This window comes from Ambystoma mexicanum, chromosome 1q (assembly GCF_040938575.1).
Source record: "Ambystoma mexicanum isolate Mex_15411 chromosome 1q, UKY_AmexF1_1, whole genome shotgun sequence".
NCBI lineage: Eukaryota > Metazoa > Chordata > Amphibia > Caudata > Ambystomatidae > Ambystoma > Ambystoma mexicanum.
In genome coordinates, this window is record NC_090922.1 from 1,154,706,944 (window position 1) to 1,154,732,704 (window position 25,761).

General features: G+C 44.2%; 1 protein-coding gene across 5 annotated transcripts in view; it reads left to right on the forward strand.

Moving 5' to 3' along the window:
• SLC44A5 (solute carrier family 44 member 5) overlaps positions 1–25,761 on the forward strand; it is a 1,500,346-nt gene that overhangs the window by 1,051,775 nt on the left and 422,810 nt on the right. For all 5 annotated transcript variants that reach the window (XM_069641896.1, XM_069641897.1, XM_069641899.1 and 2 more), the window contains exon 7: positions 3,906–3,966. In XM_069641896.1, coding sequence (XP_069497997.1) covers positions 3,906–3,966 — 61 coding nt within the window. The remainder of the gene's footprint in view (positions 1–3,905; positions 3,967–25,761) is intronic.

Genomic DNA, 25,761 nt, shown 5'->3' on the forward strand with positions numbered 1-25,761 from the left:
TTGTCTCTGGCCTTCAAAATCAGGTGCTGGTCCCCCTAACCTGGACCACACTTTGTGATTAATGAAGTCCAACACCATACACATTATGTGCATAATGTAATTTCCCAGATAACATTTATTTTGTGCCCCACTCATTATCCACACAGTGTGATGAATAGTATTAGGACCAATTCTGATTCTTATCATGCATCTTCCAATGACTCTATTTCCTAACTCTGGATTATACAACCCAAAAATGTGTTGGTTCTTTATTCTGAACTTCAGGATCTCCTCCTTGTCAATTATTTGCTAAAGTATTTTCTCATTAATTAAACTTCTTTCCTGCTCAAGCGCTAATGTGGCTTATGTCACTTCAGAATGCCCATTCACCCAGATAGGGATTGATGGCTGCCCATTTTCCATGCAGATTTCAGAAAGCATTGTAATGTGTTTTTCTGTGTTTACCTCTGGAGTAACATTTGGCCTGCATCTCTCTTTGTTTAAATAAAATGTGTATGCAATGTGTTTTCATCTATTTCTGCTTGCCATTTTTTCTTAGGGTCTAAATAAATCTCCAGAGACTGCTTCTCTTTTTTACCTCACATTTCACCCTGACACCTCAGAATGACAGTGACACTCAGCACACAGCTATTCTGAAGATACAGTTCCACTGCATCATCTGATTTAGCCATTGTATGGCATTCTTTTATACTGTTGTCTTGTGACATCACCTTCTTAGGCCTCAATGGTTTTTTGGCTAAAGATCATAAGACCCCATATACCCCATCAATTAGGGGCGACAACCTTTTCAGGCAATTTGTCCCCCATCAGAAATGGTATTTCACTAAAAGGTGTAATTAATACTTCCTGTCTTGTTCTGTTTCCCTATCATTAGGTCCAACTCAGTGACACCTTCGATAGGTATTTCCTCACCATTAGAATTGTGCACCGGTTCTTCATTTTGTCTCACCTTTATGTAATTTTGTGGGGATCTTCCTTCATTGATACTTTTTATCAACTCATTGGACATTATTGTGGCCGGAGCACCCGTGTCAATCATTGCAAATGCATCGCTTTTTTCTTCCACAGTGATAGGAGCATAATATCTATCCTCAATTACCTCTAGCACACACAAAAAGCGTGAATTTTTGCTGATTTCAGAACTCACCTTTCTTTTCACTTCTCGCTAAACACATATATAAGATATTTTTCCCTCCTTTTTGTTGACTTTGTTTTGTAGTTCTTGGTCTATATTCCTGGGCTCAGAGCTCATCTGGACCATGGCAACTGACTGTCTCTCGGTTCTGGAGCTATCAGTTTTCTAACCACAGCCTTGTGACTGAGCCTTTTCACAAGGGTCACCTGGCAGCCTGTCATTTTCTGGCGCATGACACCTATCTGAGATTTGCACAGTGCCTGTTCTTTCTGTCTCTTGGAACATTTGTGGGTCAAAATACTCATCAGGTGACTGAACTGCACCCTCCTTTTGAGCAACCATTTTTTTCTGTCTGGGTTTCAATAGGATACTGACTATCAAGAGAGGATATTCTAACATCTACTCCTACCTCTTTATCAGGTGTTTTATCTTCACATAAAATGCTCTTTTTAAATCTGTCTCTCTATTTAGGTTTGTTCATTTTCTCCTTTTTGTTTTTCATCAGCACACACTTCAATAGCCTGGTTCAACTCTAAGTTGAACCACATTACCTTTTTATGTGTGTGAGCATCCCTTGGTTACTTCATGTTTTTTTGCATTTATAATTACTTTATCGTTTCGTACATGTTTCTCTTGTCACTCCAGTTACATCATCACTCTTCAGTATTTTCATACAGTTTCAGCATGGCTTCGTATATCTTCTCCATGACATCAAACTGCACGCGTCAGATTTCACTCAGTGCTACATGATGTCCAATGTTGTATGCTGACATCCTTCCATACGGCATCCGTCCACACTTTCATTGCAAGCGTACATTTGGTACAGTAGTCTGAGTGCATATCGTCTCTCATATACTCAATGAGGTATAGGCATAACACATGTAGTCTCACACAGGGCCCTTCTCCTGCTATTCCAGTATGACGTTGGTGAATGGGTGGGAGTTAGTGAAAATGCATCCACCTGCTCCTCTACAAAGTATATGGACATTGGCAGTCTGGGTTAGGGTATTTAGGGTGGCAAGAATGTGCTGGGAAAGTCTGGGAACCTCTTCCAAGTCTAGGAGACACAGCTGTTGAGTTGACTTGAAAGCAAATGTTTTGGTGGTGTTCTTGAGGGCAGGGGTAGTTCCTGAGGTCGGGTCGAACTATGTGATGAAGAGTAGAAGTTAGAAAATACACAGGATGGCAGATAGAATTCTTGTCTGTCTTTCAAACTTGCTCAGTTTAGCAGGGAATGTTGCAGTGATAGGCACACGTAAACCTCCAGAGCATTTTTTGAGGGCAGTGTCTTCCAGCTCACCATGACTGATTATCACCCCACATTGCAGGCAATGTATTCTCTCTGCTCCCATATGTAGTCACAACCAACTTTTCTGCCACATGGAGAGCCAACTGAGGCAACATAGGCCTGATTACTGCAGGCGGTGCCACTGTCTGTATTTAGATCCCTTTCTCACACTGACATGCTTCATACTGGCAGCAGTTATCATGGTGGCAGGGTTAGGGTCTGGCACATGCATATAATACATCAGATTATGCCACTGCAAGATGTGTTCATACATTGTAGTTGTGCCCAATTGATAATGCTCAGTCTTCTTGCCTTGAGTTCACACACATCTGCAGACCACTCTGCCTGCCCCTTACCCTCAGGTAGGGAGGGGTAAGCATTGAGTTTGTCAGTAGGGGCCTGGAATAGAAAGTGTTGGGGCAGAAGCTATTTTATTTTCTCCTCATCTGGCCCACCTTTCCCATCCACAGAATGGGAGCCACTTAATGTAGCTCATCAGTGTGCTCCACTCCATCCTCTTACTAGTGTGTTTCATCCTCATGATGGTCCCCTTCCTTCTCATCTGCCTCCTCTTGCCCCTCTTCCACCTCCTCCTGTTTCATCTGCTCATGTACTGCCTGCTGCTCATCATCTGCCTCTGTATGTGTCCCCTCCCTCAGCTCCACAAACTCTGCCACCTTTTCCTTTTCTCGCTGCCCCTCCATTTCTGCATCCTCCTCATGCAATTGCACCTGATCCATTATCTTTGCTTCCTCTTGTTCCACATCATACTGCTGACTCACTTCCCCATCCAAAGAAGAGTTGCTCCCAAAGAGAGTCATTTGTTCAATAACAATTGTTGAAGGGTTTCTACTAGTACAAAAGTACAAAGGGTGTCACAGTGGGCATCTCTTTTACTATTTGCGGGGGAGGGGGGTAAGGGAAAGGGATAAAAACAAGAACAAAAAGGTTAACACGTGTTTTCTGTTTTTTCATTTTTGGGTGGAAGGAGGGACGTTATAGGGAAGGGAAGCAAAAAGCAAACAATGACAAAGGGATTCACAAAGTGTTTCTTTTTTCTACCTGTTTTTCTTTTCTGAGTGGAAGGAGGAAATGGGGGAGCGTTTACACAAATCAGAAAGGGTTTAACAAAGGGTTTCTTGATGGGAGTCAGACCTTAAGGACATGTACAAAGTTTATAAAACAAGCACAATGTGTAGACTTTTGTCATTTCTACGAAGTAAAGAATTTAACTTTGGAAACATTTCAATGATGAAAGTGAAGGTAGCAAGAAACCAGGAAATAAATAGAAAGAGTGAAGGCCCTTTATAATGAGGAGGAAAATGATGCTAGTAGCGGAAATATAAAATTCATATGGTCAGAAAATATCCACGCAAAGTATGCTTACCGTTGTTTACCGAGCGTAATTTAATGAGTTGACAGCTTGCACAATAGTTATGTCTACATTATCTGACTTATGAACTGATGTCTTCTCTTTTTTAGAAAGTAACTGAAGTTCTGCGTGACGAAGACTGTCCGTCGATGATAATTCCCAGCAGACCTTGTGAGTGGTTAATTTTTTGTTGTTGTTTGCTCAAACATATGAACTACTGGTATAAATGTATTATCACTAAAATGTTATTGATTAAAGCATTGAATCTTTGAATTAATCATAACCACTCGCAATTGACCTTTTATATTATCAGCGCCATTAGATAAGAGAGCCTGCCATGTGCAAATCAAGCTTGCCCAGAATGCTATGCTACCTCGTCTCTGCTAAGTAATACAAACAACCCAAAATATGATCTTTGTCTTGTTGAGCATCATCAGTGAGGGGTATATTTTTTCCCTAGGCACAGTAAGTAGCCCACACCTTGGCACAACTCCTCCTACTTAGTGATGCTCACTATAGACACCAACTACGCTTCCATTGCTTCTGTGTGTAGCTCACTCGCATAATTATAAATTAGTGATAGCAGTCTGTACAAAATGGTACGGAAATGCTCACTTATATGCAATGATAATGATACATTAGTTGGTTGAAGTTGAAAGACATTTGCTTACAATCAGTTCCCCACTTTTTGATATTAATTAAAATATGAAGTTGATAAAGTTATTCTTCGATGTAACTAGCTATTGAGACCTTGATTAGCCTCTTGATAACTGTTTAAAAAGTCTATTTAGTATTAGTTGTGAAATTAACATGATCACCCAGTCACTCAACAAAGAAATATTTCATTACCCCCTTTCTTTCAACCAACTACATTGGTAAAATAATAAACCTTAATAGCATGGCAACACCAGTTTCGCCCAGTTATGGTACTGGGACTGCTATAGCAAGCGCACATCCTACATCGATATTGACATGCCCTGAAAGCACTTGTCATGATCTCTGCTTCCAAAAGGCCAGGACTTACCCAACTCCCTTGGAAGCAGACTCATAACCCAGGTTCCGAGTGCCAGCCAGTCCCAATTGGGACCTTTTGGACCCTGTCCTGGCGCCAGTGGCGCCAGGCTCATAAATATGCCCAGTCCCAGCGCTGCAAGCGCCGGGCTCATAATGCTTGGGTGGACTTACCTGCAGCAGACCATGCTGCTTACTTACCTGCCAGTTGAACCCCTGATCCTCTTCTGTTTGGGACTACTTTTCCTGTTGGGTGGGGCAGGAGCCACTCCCTAGGTTCAGAACACAGGAACTCTTCTGGAAAGCAGGAACTCTTTTCTTACCTAGGCGTGGCTGTGGAAGGAGACACCTAAGCACTACAGGAGGCTATTTAAACCACACCCGATGGATGAATCTTGCTTTGCGTTATTCTGCATCCTCTGCAGCAGAACGCTCATCGTGTCTTCTGCATCTGATCCTGGGCCTAAGGAAAAAGGCTTACCATCCTGAATCCAGTCTTCAGCAACATCTATAAAGACAAGAAAGAACAGGTTAGCACTACGGTCTTCAGTGACAGCGCATCTCTTACCTGGTCCATCGGCTGTCATCAACGCCTCGCGCAGCATTCCTGCATCTGAAAGACAAAGGCTTACCTACTCTTCACGCGCTCCGGAGGTCATCGCACTGCATTCCGGCATCTGAAAGACAAAAGCTTACCAACTCTTCGCACGCTCCGGAGGCCTTCGGCGCTGCATCCCGCATCTGTAGGACAAAAGAAGGTGCGTTTAAAGACATTGGGTAACGTTAAATACTCACGTGCCATTACTCCATCCACGCCGAACTCAGTGGGCATTCCGGCATCCTTCAGCAGCTCCGAACTGGTACCTGCAAAATAAAAGGACAGTTAGTGCGCATCGTGAAGCAAGCAACAAGCGCTTACTTACGCGCTTCCAGGCGCTTCTATTCCGCATACGGGTCCATCCTCAACTCACTTCAGCCAGTCAACCGCCATCGCCGGAACCCTGCAAAATAAGAGACAGCATTACAAAAGACTTTTAAAGACATTTGAAATATTCGGAACTCACCGTTCGTGAAGTAAACGACGGACAGCAGTCCTCTGAAGTCAAGAGGCCTGCGCTACCTATCCAATGAAGAAACTGGTTACAGCACCCTGCCCCGAGGCAGATGGAGAGCTCGGCGTTCACTTACCTAAGGTGAGAGCGTTAACCTTTGGGGTTCTACAGGAGAGGAGAAAAGGAAAGAGATAGGGACACCCCAATAACCCCAGTTCATTAATCCCATATTTTCTATCTGCAGACATCTTACTCTTCGAGTCAGGCATACAGTGCACAGAGGTCCAGCCCAAAGAGCCAACCGGGTGCTACACATCACTTTTGAAGATACGGTAGTCGCCCAGTCAAGACCGGCGCCTCTGCGAGAATCAGGTGAGCGTTACAGAATGCAAAGCCTACCGCAAAACTCTCGCCCAGGCGCTATGGAAACCTCGGATACCGACCACCTAGCCCGGTTACTTGGGGAACTAAGGGCAGAAGTGCATGCAGCTCGTCAGGAAACTAATGCTCTAAGAAGGGAACTAATTATTTCCAAGGAGCGAACAGACGATCTTGCTAGACAATTGCTACAGTCACAAGCCGGACAGACCCTGTTACCCGCATCAGGGGCAAATCTTCCTTCAACATCCCCTATGAATCCAGTGCAGCTCAACCTACCTGGGAATGTACCTCTGGCTCCGCCCGAACGATTTTCTGGTGACCCAAAGAGGTTTGCAGTATTTATCAATCAGTGCCGGTTGCATTTTTTATGCCGGCCAGCAGCCTTTCCAACTGATCAAGCTAAAGTAGCTTTTGTGCTTTCGTACCTTAGTGGCAATGCGGCAGACTGGTCGATCCCTCTAGTTAATCAAGATGATCTGGTTCTCCATGATTTTCAAGCCTTTCAGCTTAGTATGGAAAAACTGTTCGCAAGACATTCACAGGGGCAGGCCTTGGACAATGAGCGTCTTTCGTTGCGACAGGGTAATCAAGACCTTTTGGCTTATATTGCATCTTTCAACAGACTAATAGTGGAAACTCAATGGCCTGAGGACAAAAGGATTACGCTGTTTTATAGAGGTCTACGTGGAGAGCTCAAAGACGTTTTAGCCCAAGTAGTGAATCCCCCACAAGACTGTTCGGATTATATAGACTTAGTCGTTCAAATAAATCTCAGACTGCAGAACAGGAAGGCCGATCGTTCCAAGTTTGATGCTCGAGTATTTTCCAAACCACCAACTCCTTCCAAAGGAGTAGACTCCGGGGAACCCATGCAAATAGGGGGCCTGAAAGGACCACTAACACAAAAGGAGCGGGAAAGGAGAAAACAGTTGCAATTATGCCTCTATTCCGGAAACTCAGGGCACTTTCTTCGAGACTGTCCGGTGAAACCAGCCAAGAAGGCGGTAGGAGCTGCAGTTATCAAGGTCACAAACTCTGAGCAGGGAAACGACCTCGCCCGACAAGAATAGAGGTCCTCTTGCCGAGCGTTAAAACCTGTTCCGTGACTTCGCATTTCGTGATACCTATGGTCCTCATTAGCCCTGATCATCCGGATCGATTACATGCGATTGAAGCTTACGTCGACAGCGGTGCCATCGGCAATTATGTGGATCAGGAAATGGTTTTGAGGATGAATCTAACTCTTTGTCCCAAGGCTGTAAAGGACGTCATTACTACGGTGGATGGTACGGAGATAGCCTCCGGACCAGTAACGCATACCACTCAAGAAGTGACGCTAGTAAGTCAAGATGGACACCATGAGAAGATCGTGTTCAATGTGATCAAGGCCCCTCAGTTCCAGATTATTCTAGGGATACCTTGGTTAGAGAAACACAATCCTCGGATCGATTGGCGAGCAAGAACGGTTCAGTTCCCAGAATGTGTCTCTACTTGTCACCCTCCACCTGGTGTTGCTCTAGCAGCAATTTCTTCGGAGACTCCCCAGTTACCTCCCGAATACCTAGAATTCCAAGATGTTTTCCGGAAGGATCAGGCTAACTCTCTACCTCCTCATAGGTCCTATGACTGCCATATCGACCTGATACCTGGATCTACTCCTCCGTGTAGCAGAATTTATGCCCTCACCGAGCCTGAGAACCTTCACCTCCGACAATACCTGGATCAATACCTAGCGAATGGGTTTATTCGTCCTTCTAAGTCCCCTGCTTCTTCAGCTTTGTTCTTCATTCCAAAAAAAGAAGGGGACCTTAGAACTTGTATAGATTACCGCGCCCTGAACCAGATCACCGTTAAGAATAGATATCCGTTACCTTTAATCCCTGAACTCCTGGACCAAGTCAGAAGAGCATGCATATATACAAAGCTGGATCTTAGAGGAGCCTACCACTTGGTACGAGTAAAAGAGGGCGATGAATGGAAGACGGCCTTCCGCACCAAGTATGGGCTATTTGAATATCAGCTCATGCCCTTCGGACTTTGCAATGCCCCGGCCGCCTTTCAATATTTTATGAACGATGTCCTCAGAGAACTCATAGATGTATGTGTTGTCGTTTACATTGACGACATCCTCGTTTATTCTTCATCGGAATCTGAACATCGGAAACACGTGAAAATGGTCCTCGAGAGGTTGCGTCAACACAGACTTTTCGCTAAATTGGAAAAATGTGTTTTCAACGTGACTGAAGTTGAATTCTTGGGATTCATATTATCACCTAGCGGAGTGCGTATGGATTCAAGGAAGGTCGATGCAATTCTCAAATGGCCATCACCATCCTCCATAAAAGGGGTTCAAAGCATGTTAGGCTTCGCCAACTTTTACCGCAGGTTTATCCCCGAATTCTCTCGAGTAGTCCAGCCCATCACCGCCTTGTTAAAGAAAAACAAACGTTTTGAATGGTCTACCGAGGCGGAACAAGTTTTCCAGAATTTGAAGACAAAATTTATCTCTGCACCAATTCTAAAACATCCTCGCCCCGAACTCCCCTACATCGTTGAAACTGATGCTTCGAGCCTTGCCATGGGGGCAGTTCTATCACAGAAGGATCCAGTAACCAATAAGTTACATCCCGTGGCATTCTGGTCTCGCAAATTCTCGCCTCCTGAGATTAATTACACTATTACTGATAAGGAACTTCTGGCTATCAAGTCTGCCTTTAAGGCTTGGCGGCATTATCTTCTGGGGGCCTGACACACCGTTACTGTGATTACGGATCACCGAAACCTGCAATATGTGAAAACCGCAAAAGCCCAATCCTCTAGACAACTCCGTTGGGCACTATTCTTTGCCGAGTTTGACTTCATAATTACCTATCGACCTGGTACAAAAAACGGTAAAGCTGATGCCTTTTCTTGGATGGGAGTGGAGGAACACTTGACCAACCCTAAACCTGTACCTATCATTCCTGAACAAAGAATTCTGGGTGTAATAACCACACAATCCATAGAGGAAATTAAGGATAAAACCAGGCAACTTATAACTCCAGCAGAAATACAGAATTGGCATCTGCAGGGAAAGGACTTTGCAGTAAAGGACAACTTATTGTATTTCCAAGAACGATTATACCTGCCCAGCACAGATTTGCAGAAAAAGGTGATCTCTTGTTATCACGAGTCTCTAATGGAAGGACATCCCGGTATGGCCAAAACCTCAGAAAAGATCAAGCGCTACTTCTGGTGGCCGTCTTGGAAAAAGGATATCAGAGACTTTATAATGTCCTGTGGAGTATGCGCCCAAAACAAGAGTCAAAAGGAAAGACCAGCCGGCCTCTTACGCCCTATTGACATCCCACCTCGCCCTTGGCATACGCTTTCTATGAACTTCATCACCGACCTACCTCCATGCTCCGGATACAATACGATCCTGGTAATCGTGGACTTATTCTCCAAGATGGCGCATTTCATTCCACTCAAAGGCTTGCCAACAGCAACAACTCTGGCCCGAGAATTTCTCGAAAACATCGTCCGACTGCACGGTTTTCCTTCAGTGCTAATTTCGGATCGAGGTAGTCAATTTATTTCTCATTTTTGGCGAAGTTGTTGTCGGTCGGCTCAAATTGATGTGAGATTATCGACCAGTCACCACCCTCAAACCGACGGACAAACCGAGAGGACCAATCAAACTCTGGAACAGTATTTACGCTGCATGCTGCAACAAACTGAAAAAACTTGGAAAGATATCCTTTGGATAGCCGAATATGCCTACAACAACTCTGTCCACTCAGGAACTGGGAAAACCCCGTTTTTTCTTTTATACGGCTGTCACCCTCGAACCTCAGAGTTGGATCCACCCCAAGATCTTGGAACACCAGCAGTAGACTACCTGCACTCTACTATCACCCAAGCTTTTAAGGAAGCCGTTTCTCACCTTCAAAGGGCTAAAGAACAATACAAGAAAGGAGCAGATCAACATCGGAAGGAAGCCCCCAATATCAAGTAGGAGATCAAGTCTGGTTATCCACCAAATATCTACCTCTAAAAGTACCACGCACATTCAACCCAAGATACCTTGGTCCCTATTCCATCACTACCATAGTAAACCCAGTAGCGGTCAAGTTGGACTTGCCCCCTCACATGAAGATACATCCGGTCTTCCACGTCTCTCTTTTAAAACCCGTGCAACCTCAAACCCGACTAACTAAATCCCCAAAACCTATCCTAGTTGATGGAGAACTCGAGTTTGAAGTCAAAAGCATCCTGGACTCCAAGATCTCCAAATCTAAGCTATTTTACCTAATTGACTGGAAAGGCTACGGCCCTCAAGAAAGATCCTGGGAACCTGCAGAATATGTCCACGCTCCTCGTCTAATCAAAAGATTTCATCAAACATTTCCTGACAAGCCAAAACCCCCGGGGAAGCCCGATTTGGGAGGGGCCTTGAGGGGGGGTACTGTCATGATCTCTGCTTCCAAAAGGCCAGGACTTACCCAACTCCCTTGGAAGCAGACTCATAACCCAGGTTCCGAGTGCCAGCCAGTCCCAATTGGGACCTTTTGGACCCTGTCCTGCGCCAGTGGCGCCAGGCTCATAAATATGCCCAGTCCCAGCGCTGCAAGCGCCGGGCTCATAATGCTTGGATGGACTTACCTGCAGCAGACCATGCTGCTTACTTACCTGCCAGTTGAACCCCTGATCCTCTTCTGTTTGGGACTACTTTTCCTGTTGGGTGGGGCAGGAGCCACTCCCTAGGTTCAGAACACTGGAACTCTTCTGGAAAGCAGGAACTCTTTTCTTACCTAGGCGTGGCTGTGGAAGGAGACACCTAAGCACTACAGGAGGCTATTTAAACCACACCCGATGGATGAATCTTGCTTTACGTTATTCTGCATCCTCTGCAGCAGAACGCTCATTGTGTCTTCTGCATCTGATCCTGGGCCTAAGGAAAAAGGCTTACCATCCTGAATCCAGTCTTCTGCAACATCTATAAAGACAAGAAAGAACAGGTTAGCACTACGGTCTTCAGTGACAGCGCATCTCTTACCTGGTCCATCGGCTGTCATCAACGCCTCGCGCAGCATTCCTGCATCTGAAAGACAAAGGCTTACCTACTCTTCACGCGCTCCGGAGGTCATCGCACTGCATTCTGGCATCTGAAAGACAAAAGCTTACCAACTCTTCGCACGCTCCGGAGGCCTTCGGCGCTGCATCCCGCATCTGTAAGACAAAAGAAGGTGCGTTTAAAGACATTGGGTAACGTTAAATACTCACGTGCCATTACTCCATCCACGCCGAACTCAGTGGGCATTCCGGCATCCTTCAGCAGCTCCGAACTGGTACCTGCAAAATAAAAGGACAGTTAGTGCGCATCGTGAAGCAAGCAACAAGCGCTTACTTACGCGCTTCCAGGCGCTTCTATTCCGCATACGGGTCCATCCTCAACTCACTTCAGCCAGTCAACCGCCATCGCCGGAACCCTGCAAAATAAGAGACAGCATTACAAAAGACTTTTAAAAACATTTGAAATATTCGGAACTCACCGTTCGTGAAGTAAACGACGGACAGCAGTCCTCTGAAGTCAAGAGGCCTGCGCTACCTATCCAGTGAAGAAACTGGTTACAGCACCCTGCCCCAAGGCAGATGGAGAGCTCGGCGTTCACTTACCTAAGGTGAGAGCGTTAACCTTTGGGGTTCTACAGGAGAGGAGAAAAGGAAAGAGATAGGGACACCCCAATAACCCCAGTTCATTAATCCCATATTTTCTATCTGCAGACATCTTACTCTTCGAGTCAGGCATACAGTGCACAGAGGTCCAGCCCAAAGAGCCAGCCGGGTGCTACACATCACTTTTGAAGATACGGTAGTCGCCCAGTCAAGACCGGCGCCTCTGCGAGAATCAGGTGAGCGTTACAGCACTTTCATAACTGTTGTAATGCCTCACTGTTAAAAGCGGTATCACACGATTCATGCCACATTCGGTGTCGTTACAGCGAGTTATTTAACTTCATCTTTGACCCCAATGACCAAGCATTGTATGTTTTATTTCTTATTGAAGTATGATTTATTCTCTTTAGACAAGCGCATGGAATCCAGGATATGAAAACAGTAGAAGCCTGCATGCTATGCTTCTCCTGGTATTTTCACCACTTGCAGCTGTCTAGCCAATCAGCAGGCACGAAATAGTAACCGAGCATTCCAAGCTTACTTTTGTGATGTGTGCATTAGAGCCCTTGCCATTGGGTTATATTATGTTCTAGGTGGCGTTCACCCTAGTTAAAGGCCCTTGGTTTCGGCTTGAGACCACTAACCTGGGTGTTGGTCACCAACCACACAATAGAGACCCTTACTGCGGGTTCTAACACTTCGTTATTCCCTACATCCGAATGTTAGGTGTGCCTGAAGCCATCAGTTTCAAAAGAATGAGGCCACTAACTGCTGGTAGTTTCCATTCATTTCGTTTGTAGATGTTGGTGCCCACACATCCAGAGGCAGCCAATGGTTCCCGCTGCCATGCCCTCCAAGTTTCTATTCCTGTGCTGTTGGTGCCATTCCTTGGCTCCCCCCGGCCACTGCACATCTGCCACCCTCTTGATTTTTGCTTTTTTTTTGCTTTTTTTTTAAGTATGAAAATGGGACTATTTCCCAATTCCTTAGACAGTTACTTATTTTATATTTGTATTTGTATATAATTTGTATTGAGGCCATACATTTATGTTGTGTTATGCTATCCTTTTTGACTGATATTTATACCATACTTCACAGTTAAAATAAAGGGTTCCCTTTTGACACCCAACTCGACTGATAGGTACAATGCCCTTAGTCCACTAGCGGGCCCTGAATTTCCTTCCACCTTCATCAATGGTTATTCCTTCAGTAGGGACTTTGCATTTAATATGCGGTCAATTAAGCCCTGTTAGTTCCATCTCCAATACTAAAAACAACCTTTTTGCACCTGAATCTTCACTACCTACTCCTGCAAATTGTACCTATCTGGGGTTTGGGAACTTCTAGGCCAAGATTTGTAGCACGTAGCTGTAATTTTTAAAACATTTCTTACTTACAATGTCTAAAGTTTGTTGTGTTATATATATAATGTATTTTCATATATGGCTGCAGCCCTTCTCTGTAGCTTCACTTATATATAGTTAGCCTGTGTTTACATTCCAAAAGAGATTGCTCCTGTCAGAATGTGAGGGGAGTTCTACGTGTTGTTGGTTTGGAAGTTAGGAGGCAGTCGGACAATGAGAATGTAGCAGAAGCAGAGGAGCAGAGTGTATCTGGGGGAATGTTACCCACTATTCTTGAGGGCCAATAAATATGTGTTGAGTATGCAATCTGCTTGAGTGGTCTTTCACACAATAGTGGTGACAAGCTGGAGAAGTTGAGGGGGGCCCCAGGTGTGGAGAATATGGTGCTGCGTGATTGTAATGAGTAACTATACAGCAATGGAAGATGCACAGTGGGTCTGTGTGAGGGCCCTGCTCCATCCTGCCTGGCGTGCTTCGAGACTACAGTTGCCCAGCCATAGCCTGTGTTGGACTGTTTCTTTAATTACAGTGTTGGTTCGCTGTAAGAACTGGATAACTTGGACTACTGCCTAACTGCGTAATAAGGGGTCCATGCAAAGAAGGCCCTCCATGGCAGAGACAAGCTCTGGAATATTGGAAAAAAGGACTCTGTGGCGTGGTACACTCCTGATATATTATGCTTCAGAGCTGGTTGCCCCAGCAACTGCAAGTAATGCAGTTCTCTGACAGCTCGGTCTCTTCAGGTGAGAAACTCAGAGTACTATTGAAGGGACGTTCAGGGACTTTGAAGATTCTTCAAGCAGTGAGGAGCAGAGAATAGAGACTGCAGAGCAGAGACCCCAGGTACGGTCATTGATCCCTATATGAGTTTCGGGAAACGTCTTATTTTAACATTTTGTTTATGGTTATTATGGAGGCAGCTCTGCCGTTGTCAGGGATACAGTGCGCGTGCCTATCATAAGCAGGACTATGTACATATTAACTATAATAATATCACCACATCTCCCCCTCTAAATAATATTATAATTTATAATAGATTACATTTTTTACATTACCGACATCACAACTTGCTATGACTATGACAGTGTATGCAATCCCTTAACTTTAAAATCATATATCAAAACAAAGGATACAAGTAGTCTTCATGTTGCACTTTTGTATAACAACACCATAGATCCATGTTCTGTCAGCTCTTATGTTCTCAATAATATAGATAGTCTTGTTTATAGTTCCACACTCTTTTCCGATGTCTTGATACTGGCTGACCATTCTCAGTTCCTTCCTTATGTGAACCTTCCTGTGTTCTCGTTCCTTGTGTTTTTCCTTTGTACATCAGGCTTGGGTCATCAAACTTATCTTTGAATGTCTTATCTTTGAATGTCTCTCCATACTTGTTTTGTTCTCTTTCATTTCTCAATACTTCCTCCTCCTTTGCCAGGATTATATCATTACATGACCATTTATTGCCATCCTCTAAAATCACTGATTTATTTGAACATTCTATCACTCTTTGAGGAGGACGAAATCTTGACTCTCCTTTCATTACACGTTTGGGTTCTCTCACTCTCACCCAATCACCTTTCACAATTTGACTCTCTTTAACATGTTTTTGCTTGTCATAGTATCTTTTATATTCTTCTTGCTTCTTTTTTACTTTGTTGACAATTTCTTCCACGTTTATCTCTTTGTTTCTCTTATTTATCATCCAAGCAGGTCTAAGACTATTGGTAGATATCCTTCCTCTCATCAACGTAAATGGTACTTCCTCAGTAACCGAATGTGGGATAACGTTGTATGTGCTGAGAGCTTCCTTGAGTGTCTCTTTCCATGGTAGGCCGTTTACAATGGCTTATTAAATAATGCCTTTTATGAAATGATTCATTCTTTCCACTAAACCGTTCCCCATGGGATGGTACAAAGCCGTAGTGCTATGTTTAATGGCTCTATCCTTCAAAAACTTTTGAACTTCCAAAGACATAAATTGAGCTCCATTATCAGATATAAGCTCTTGCGGTTCTCCTTCTCTGTTAAAAATTTCTTCCAAAAACTTCATAACTTTGACAGCCGATACAAAGTCCTCAACAATACCACATTCTACCCACTTGGATGCATAATCCACCAATACAATAAAGTAAACTTTTTGTGATCCTAATGTTTCATACGGTCCAGCTATATCAATTGCTAATTTTGTCCATACAGTACTAGGAATCTCTACTGGCTGCAATGGTGTGACTCGCGTCGATTTGCTTTTGTCACTCACTGCACATGCGGTACAGTCTCTGACAAGAGTTTTCATTTCGCCCCACATGTTACGCCACCAATAGGCTTCTCTTACTCTCCTCTTCGTTAATGTTCTACCCACGGGGCCTTCATGAGCAATGTCCATAATTCTCTTCCTCAAATTAGCTGGAGGTATTACCCAATCTCCTCTATAAACACATGTATTATCACTTGACAATTCATCCTTGAATCTTTCCCAGGATTTTAGATTTTCCCTGGTATCTTTCCAGCCACTCTCAATGGCTCTTCTCAACAGATTTTGTTCAGGGTCACATTCTCTGGCTTCCACCCATTCCTCTTTTGAGAAACTTGGATGCACGTGCACTATAATACAATCCATGTTTTGCTTTTCTGTCAATTCTTCTTTGTCCTCACCATCGGTTGTAACACTCTCACACGGCAGGTGAGAGAAACAATCCGCTACCACGTTGGTTCTTCCAGGGGTATATTTTATGTTCACATTAAATTGCATGATAATCAGTGTCCATCTTCTTATTCGTGGGGACGTCATGTGAGGATTTTTCGAGTTCAAAACATGAACAAGTGGCTTATGGTCTGTTTCAATGTCCACTGGAATGCCCCAAATAAGTCCCTTGAAGTGTTCTAATATCCACTTGACGCCAAGGGCTTCCTTCTCTATTGTTGAATAATTTTTCTCAGCCCCTCGTAATGTTCTGGAAGCAAAAGCAATGGGAACAATTTCACCTCCTTGCACTTGTTCAAGTACACCTCCTAGTCCTATATTACTTGCGTCCACTGATATTCTTGTCTTTGCATTCGAGTCAAACATCTTTAGCGCAGGTGCTTTGTTGATTAACATTTTGATTTGCTAAAATTCTCTCTTGCATTCCTCAGACCAATCAAACTTTATGCCTTTGCACATTAGATTTCTCATTTTCTCAGTTCTATCAGAATAATGATCAATGAATTTAGAGTAGTATTCTGTTAATCCCATGAAACTCCGAAGTTGGTCCTTGTTCTTGGGCTCAGAAATTTTAAGGATGGTGTCAACCAATGATTCCTTCGGCTTTATACCATCAGCATTTATTCGATGACCCAGGTATGTTACTTCACTTTTCTTGATCTTGCACTTTTCAATCTTGATTGTCATCCCTTTCTGTTGTATGACCTGTAATACACCTAACAACTTTGCGTCATGTTCCTCTTCAGACATTGCTGACACCAAAATATCATCTTGGAAATAATGTACTCCTTGTAGACCTTCCAACAAATGATGCATTAACCTTTGGAACACAGCGGCTGCTGAAGCCAATCCAAAAGGCATTCTCTTGTATCTAAAAGCTCCCAACGGTGTTATGAAAGATGTCAAATGCCTAGACCCTTCTTCCAGCACAACTTGGTGATACGCTGACGATAGATCTAGCGTCATGAAATATCTCGCTGGCTTCATGGTGGTCAACATTTCCCCAATGTTCGGCAGGGGATGCCGATCTATCTAAATATTGCCATTCAAGTCTCTTAAATCGATGCACATTCTGATAGATCCTTCAGGTTTTTTTACGATTACAATCGGGGATAACCACTCCGAACTTTCAATGGGCTCGATAATGTCTTGCATGCATAGCCTTTCTAATTCAGCTCTCAACGCTTCTCTGGTGCAAATGGGTATCTTCCTCACTTTGTGCACTACTGGCTTTGCACCTCTTCTAAGTATGATGCGAAGTTTGAATCCTTTCAGTAAGCCAATTTTGTCATTGAAAACTTTAGGGAAAGTTTTTGCCAAATTATCTGCAGTTTTACAACTATTTTCGGAGATACATAGAATGGGCACATTCTTACCTGGATGTATTCTGATTTTCAACGATGCTTATTCCCACCATCCTACTATTGAAAACCCATTCTCAGCCACATACAGTCTGCAGTATGTCTTCCTTCCTTCAAAGTTTAAATGTACCCAAACAAAACCTATAATGTTGATAGGTGTTTTTCCGTAACCTGTTGCTTTAATTTTTGTCATCTGTAACTCCTCCATCTTTTTCTTTAGTATGTTCACATATGTCTCTACATCAACCATGGTATATGGAGAACCAGTATCAACCATGACTCGTAAGGTTATACCATTAATTTCCATGGGAACCCAAGGTCCCACGCCACCTTCACCTGGCGTAAAAGCAAGTATCTGTACTTCATCTTCAAGTCGATCTGTGACTGCTAACAGGCTGTTTGGACCACCAATTTCTTCCAACGCCTTTATGCTTGTCATTGCTGCACCTCTGCCTTCGTGTTTCGACCAGTATTCCTCACATATTGGCTATTAAATCTGCCTCTTCCTCTACTGTTGCGACACATTTTTCCAAAATGGCCTACATATCCACATCTGTAGCACTCTGCTGACACGGCTGGGCAATCTCTCTCTGCATTCACATGCTTATACCATCCACAATTTAGACATCTGTTATTTTGTCTGAACATGCCCCCTCTCTCTTGTCTAGATCCACCGCCTGTGTCGGACTTGACCAACCTCTTAACTATGGCAATCAAATCTTCTTCCTGACTGCTATGTTGTCCCTCATCCATCTCCTGAACTGATTTTATTTCAGCATTCTCAAATTTATTTTGAACCTCCTTCATACACTTTTCACCCAGTTCAATCGACCTGGCTATTTCAATTGTCTTCTCTAGCGTCGGGTTCTTCGCTTGCCACAGGCGTTGTTGGATACGTGGATCTGCCATGTGTAAAACCATTTGATCTCTCAAATATTCATCTGCTACTCCTGTGAAAGCACACGTAGCCATCAGTCCTCTTAGTGCAGCCAAGTATGCATCTATACTCTCATTTTTACTTTGTCTCCTTGTGAAAAATCTGTATCTCTCCAATACAATGTTAGTTTTATTTCCAAAATGTTTATTCAGTTTGGCAATCGCCATGTCATACTTCCTGGCTCCACTTGAAGATTCACGCCAACTTTCCTCATCATGATCCAAATCAGGTAAGGTCCTGAAGATTCTGAGTGCCTCTGCCCCAGTGCAATTTAGAAGTGTAGCCTCTTTTAGGTCGTCATTATATTTCGATCCACCTATTGCCCTAAAATACACTTGAAAGTTATCCTGCCATTGTTCCCAAGGACATGCTGGATTCCCTGGTAGAGCCAAAAAATTTCACTGGGGCAGCTATACTCTGCATGTTGCACTCAGCTAGTTTTAGCAGAAGTTGTCTGTGCAAGGATTTATTTTATTTCATGTAATTTTTGATGGACCCGATGCTGTCCACTGTATCTGTTTCTTTAAATACGTTCACTTTCACTGTTTGTTATATATTTTCAATGTGACATGTATTTCTCTCCACGAACGTATACTGGACACATTACTGGGCAGTCGTATACGTAATAAAATTTGCTGTGATCATCCACTGTAACTTTCAATGTTTCTCATACTTGAAACAAAACGTATAAAGCTGCGTGCCGTGTGTCAGCTGTGCGCCGCATATTATCACCAGCATCCGGCAACACTTGTCATCACAAAATGGCGGCACGCACAGCACGCACTAGGGTGCTTTTCTCTAACGTTAACTTCAGCTGGCCCTACGCTCGCGAGGCATTCATAATATGCCGGAGCCGTGAGTATTTTCCTAATTACTCTGTAATTCCGCCTTGTGCGCCGCTCACCTTCTTTCTTTGGCACATGTCCTCTGTAACACTGTGACTGAATTTTTGAGTGGTTCAGCGTTCCTGTTTGGCGGTTACTTCCCTGAATCTGCTTTGAACTTCACCCAGGGGCTCCCTCCACATGAACGAGTCCTCGTCGCCAATTGTTGTATATTCTTAGTGAATATATATATGCAAATCACAGATGGTTTCACTATAACTATTGAGTTTATTTGGAGGAGCCCCCAGGAGGCCAACAGAGGGAAGTTTAGCGAGAAAGTCATTCTAGAGACTGACACCATGAATCATCTCTCCTCCCTCCCCAATTTCTTGCATATCCAGTGGACCACCTGAAGGAGGATTTTCAGGAAAATGGCCTGGCAATACACGGACTCTCGTACAGTATTGAGAGGCGTCATGCTCTTCTTATGCATTGTCTGGGATTTGAATGTCATATAATCCTGAAGAGATTATCAGACTTGTATTGTGCCAGTGGAGCAGGTGAGGAGCCAGCAGGGGGGGAATCCTGAACTGCATATGAGAGCATTACCAGAAAAATGAGCTTGCATTTTGAAAAGAAAACCAGCATTATACTGTAGTGGTATTACTTCGGTATACGTGACCAGAGAAGAGGTGAGTGCATTGAAGACTTTATCACAGGATTCCAAGAGCTGGCAAAACAAATGTAACTTTGGGCTAACATATAATGAGCAGATTCGTGATCAGTTTATGTTGAAAAAAAGAGCAAGATAATGGAAGAAATATGCACTAAAGGTGACCCCAGCCAGGATGATGTTCTTAATATTGGAAAGAAGGTGGAACACATGATGGCATGTGTCAAGGAACTGGAAAAGAAAGATTCACATATTGGGAATGTTTAAAGCAAAGTTGAAATGCAAAGTTAAATCTCCTCTGGGAAATGTTTGTTTCTAAAAAAGAGTGGGATCATGTTCGGGGTGGTGTGAACATAGTGAGATGGGGATTGTGGTAGATCCCAAGGTCCGTGGACATGTGGCTGTGATCTCTGAGCAAGCAAGGGAATGCCTAGAATAGAGTGTTTCAAATCAGTATTCAGATATAGTGTGGGGTGCTTGAAGGGGTACCACCATCACATTTGTCTGAATGCTGGTGCCTGACCAGTCATAGCTAAAGTAAGGACATTGCCTGTTTGTATGAGGGAGGAGGTGTCCAGTGAGATCAAAAACTGGAGCAAGAAGGAGTGATTGAGGCTGTCGTGGCATCAGAGTGGGTTTCCTCGGTAGCGGTGGTACACAAAGCTAATGGCCAGGTGAGGTTGTGCATAGACCAGAGGGACCTGAATTTTGAATTGGTTTTTGACAAGTTCCCTTACCCAACATAGGAAAGACCATATGCAGCCAGGCTTACATAGTAAGTCTCCATCACGAGTCCACGGATCTTACCACGTTTGTCATTCACGAGGGTACCTTTTGGTTTAGTGTCAGCTGCTGTGCTTTTTTAGCGAGTGATGCACATCTTGCTGGGGAATGCCAAAGGTGTGACATATTTTCAAGATGACATTTTGGTTACAGGAAAATATATTGCTGAAGATAATTTGAGGCTGAATAGGGTCTTGAGGATATTAATGGAAGCAGGGCTTACCCCACGGAAGGAAAAGTGCATGTTCTGAGTAACTTCTTTACACTACTTGGGTTACAAGTGATAGAGGATTAGAGCCTAAGGGGCCAGTTAGTTAAGGCTAATGTGGAGTTGGAACATTCCAAGAATAAACAGGAAGTCATGTTCTTCTTGGGACTAGTTGAGGGAACCACTTGTATCTGGTGTGGAGAGTGTCAGGGAGAATTTGAGGGTATTAGGAGTGCCGTTACCAGAGCATGAGCACTTGCAAACTTTGATACCAGTTGCGATACTTATTCCATGACAGATACTAGTGAGACAGGATTAGTGGCAGTCCTCATACAGAAACAAAGGAAAGTGGAAAGCTGTGGTTGTGTTTGCCTCAAGGGTTCTCAAAGGAGATGAACTATGATATTCCGTCATAGAGTGAGAAACTCTCAGTGTGACATGAGCAGTGAAGTTCACAACATTCCTGTGAGGGTACAAGCTTCATGGTACACACCAAGGGTTATATGGTATGTCCCGCAGCATAATGAGGTGATTTTGTGGTGGAACATGTCCTGGAAAGGGAGAACACGCTTGCAGAATTGGTCTGCAGGTCAAAGCAGTCTGGTCAGATAGCAGGAGTGGAAGATGGTGAGGTGGATGAATCCGAAGAAGTGTTTTTGGTGTGTGGGAATGCTGTATGCATAAAGAAGTGGGAGGAGGCTACAAGGCAGGATATAGAGCTTAATCACGTCAAGGAGTATCTTAGGAATGGTTCGAGTGAGGTTGGATTGGTAGCATTTCACAGTTAGAGAATAGTTAAGCATAGAAAGGGATTTGTTGTGTAAAACATGGTGCATAGAGTCCCCATTTGGTGTGAGAGAAAAACTCATTGAGGCAGATTATCAAGGGCATCTGGGTAGCACCAAGAGCAAAACGATACTGAGAGCAGACTATTGGTGGCTGAGTTTGGATTCAGAAATAGAGGGTCTAGGGGGCTGTTGTGCAATGACATGAGATAGCCTCAAGCCCAGCTTGCTTCGCTCCGACGGAGGGAGAGAGGTTGTAAACTATCCTGATCCCTGGAGTAAACCACCTCTGAACCCACAGGTACAGACCCCGGCACCCCCAGAGCCAGCGAGCAAAGTGTGAAGAGTGGTGAGTAGGAGGAACCAGAGACTCCTGGAACACTGTGGCCTACACCAGATCCCATCCAAGATGGTTACTGGGGAGTGCTCCAATTGTGCAGGAACCATCGAGGTCAGAGCCTCTTTCCTGCACTCTCCTGGCAGAGAACGTAGGCAGCCATGCATAGGTGGTGTCCAAGAGGAAATACCAGCGTTAAAGAGAAGCAGACTTGATTCTGCGGCACACAGCTGGGAATGGCATCAAAGGCTCTGATTGCGGCCGTGGTAGTGAATGAGAACAGGTAGAGGAAGGTTGGGCGAGACAAGGGTCTGATTGAGCTGGTGGGGGGGCAATTCATGGCCTGGGTGACCCCTCTCCATCCCTCTTCTGGACTTAATTATTACTTGAATACTGATAGCTGGACTGGAACCATTTAAAGTAAGGGGTAAGTGGTGAGCCAGGGGGAGACATGGCTGGTGAAACCCATAGGAGTGAACCAGATGGGGCCACCACCACACAGAGAATAGACGTCAGTACAAAGCTTCTCAAAAGGAGAAAGGGCCACAATAGAGCCGACGTGATAGGACAATCTCATCGCCTAAATAGTGACAAGGCAAGTGTTGTCATTAAACATAGTGGCCAGCTTGGGAATTTCTCTGTGACCACTGAAAGATGGGTCATGGCTAAAGAAAAGAACAAGAAGGTGAGTCTGCAGGCCAAGATGGACTCATACACCACATCCACACATTGGTTAAGAGGGGCCATGAAGAAGAGTGATTCACCACAAAAAGAGGAGGTCCTGCCGAGGCAATCCCCACAGGAGATCCTAAACACAATCCAGGATGCCAAAACCGCGCTGGAGCTTGATGCAATTGGATCTGAGGTGTGTGAGAAACCTGAAGGTACTCTCACATCTACTCCCCAGGGATTTTCTATTCAGGTGGCCAGGGAAGGGCCATCGCATTTGAATCCTAACCCTGGAGGTGGAAAAGTGAGGGAAGATCACCTGAGTGGAGGGTCCTTGGGAATTGGATAGAGTGTGCCTGAAGGAGAAACATGGTATCCCCCTTTCCCGATATTGACCTACCCTCACCTCCCTTAGCCGTTATGTGCTATTGCCAATCTCATCCCATCTTCCCCTGTAGTTTTCCTTTAAGTACTGAGAAGAGGAAGAAAGAAGAAGAAGAAAGAACTAGGAGTAGTGCAGAGCTGGTATTACAAACACCACTCTGGTACTGGGACGGACAAAGAAGAGTGATCTGGAAACATGTAGTAATAAAGATCAGGCATGTCACACTAATAGCCTTAAGCAGGGTCAGGCAATTGAGTATACCTCGTTTCACCTGCAGCCTGTTAGTAGTAGAGAAAAGTATAAAAGGTGGAGATCAGAAGCACCTGGGAGATGCAGTCACAGAAGGAACAGAGAACCAGGAAGTTGCAGTGCTGACACGCGAGAAGCTGAAACACTGAGACACCGACTGAGATCCTGAGAGTCTTGCCAACGGGACTATGCAGGACTGGGAACCCTTATGAGGCAAGGAGCACACCAGGAGCTGCCAGGGAGCAGAGGCGGTGCCAAGCACGAAGGCCGGCATGTACAAAGTGGAGCACACAGAGAACTGGTGAGTTAGGTTTCCCGCTAGTGGAGAAGCTGCCGAACGGAGCTGCAGAGACCCAGTAAGTGTCGGGAGACAGTATGAATGCCGAACGCCGAAGAGCTCCTAAGGACCATGGAAATGGTAACGGTCCACAGAAGAAAGGCACAATAGCACTTATTGAATACCGAACTAAGTGAAAGGTGTTATGTAACATACGCACAAATTAAAACTGCATTTATAGACTACCGCACAACTCAAAACTGCATGTATTGAATACCGAACTAAATGAAAGATGTTATGCTGAGAAATACAGCGCAACAGTACATTTACTGAATATTGGGCGACATGAAAGTCGTGATTTGGGTGGAACCAAGTGAATGCTGCAATTATGAAGAATTGAATGCATAGGAAGTTGTTACTTGATCAGACTATGAATTGCTGAAGACTGCATAAAGATTCTGGGCCAATCAAGTGTATCAAGTAACCCACTTGATACACTGCCAGAAAAAACACCTTAAGAATAATGTGCAAGACATAAAAGGGCATTGAAGAGCTCTCTTGAATACTACTGAGCAATGGCCTTTGGGGAGACTTATGGTGCTGTGACCTGTGATGGGTGAACCGTGTTGTCTGACAACTGCGCCTAGACCAGGACGTTTCTTAAACACTGACATTGCCAATATCAAGAGTAAAATTACAGGTAAGGCATTTGGTTGCTGGTTGCGTGACCTATAGTGGGTGGAAAGTTTGGTCTGACACCTTTGCCTAGACCAGAAACCACTAAATATTGGGAAAGCAGCACATAAGTGTGTGTGCTTGATGCAGCTAACCAAAGGAAGGGTCAAGTGGACCGTGTATTCTTTTGTAAACTTATGAATAGAGGAAACAAGTCAAATGCTCAGTGTAAGTCTTGGGGAAGGGAACCCTGAGAACCAAAGAACTGGAGAGTGCTTATCTTGGGGAAGGGAGTCCCAGGATTACAGTGTTGTATGAACTTGGTTACATTTGAACTTGGGGAAGGGAAAGCCAAGACCCTCTTTTCAGTTAAACTGAGATACCTCTGAATCTACAGAAGGTACCTTCAGAACGTGATCAAACCTCTTTGAAACAAAGTTACATTGGAACTGTATTGAATTTCAACACTTATATTTGTTTGCAGACATTTCCCCACTAGATTTTATTGTAGTTGTGAGGACAAGCATGGGTTTTGACACAGACAGACTTTTGATTTGGACTTGTAGACATAGCCATTTCTTAGATTTATTTATGCAGGGAAAGTCCCACCATCACATAGGGTTAGTTAGGCATGACACCATCTTGATCATTAATAAAGTTTTGTTTAGACATATACATCTGTTGTCTGTGTCATCTCTCTTGATACCATGCCTGTTTTACAGGTGGGTTTCTTGATGCAGGACCTACTGAACATCTCGACAAAAGTAGGAGAAGCAGAGAAGAGAATATCAGAGGTAGAGGACTCGGTATCACCTATGAAAATGAATATTCAGGATCTTTTCAACAGGACAAAGACCTTGGAGGAAAGAGTGGAGGATGCAGAAGGAAGGGCTCATTGCAGAAATGTTAGGATACTGGGCCTGCTCAAAGTCGGAGGGGCCATCAATGAAATTGTTTCTAGAAGGGTGGTTCAAAGAATGGGTGGGCCCCTCAGGACTATCTAATTTATTTTCAGTGGGGTCCCAAATAGGGGGATACCACCTGGAAGCCCGCTGAGACCTATTATAGCCAAGCTACTGAATTATAGGGACCAAGACGTGATCCTGCAAGCGGCAAGGAAAAAAGGGACACTGCTGGTTAATGGTGCAAGAGTGGCAATTTATTCAGTCTTTACAAGATCGGTGCAGAAAGCAAGGTAGTCGTTTGAGCCAGTAAAGAGAAGTTTTAGAGAAAGGGAACTAAAATATGCCATGCTCTTTCCTGCCAATCTCTGTGTCCCAGGACGTCAGATTTTTCACTGACCCCACAGAGGCTTGGAAATTGATTGATGCACAAGGAAATTTACCATAAAACCTCAGAACACAACAAGGGCTTGAAGAATAAGGGAAAGAAACTGCAAGGAGCTGAGTTAGCTAATAGCAACGAAAATACCTGCGGAGCCGGAAGCACGATTAAATGGCATGAACAGCAAAGAAGAAGAAACTACTATGGAGAACTTGGTCAGAGCGGAGCGAGCAAATAAGGAGGCTCAGCCGCACAACCCCCCGGAACTCTCACCCATTGGTGATATTGAATGTGTTCTAGATTTTAAGAATGAAAGATGCTTCTAGTTGGGGTGAAGTATGGGGAAGGG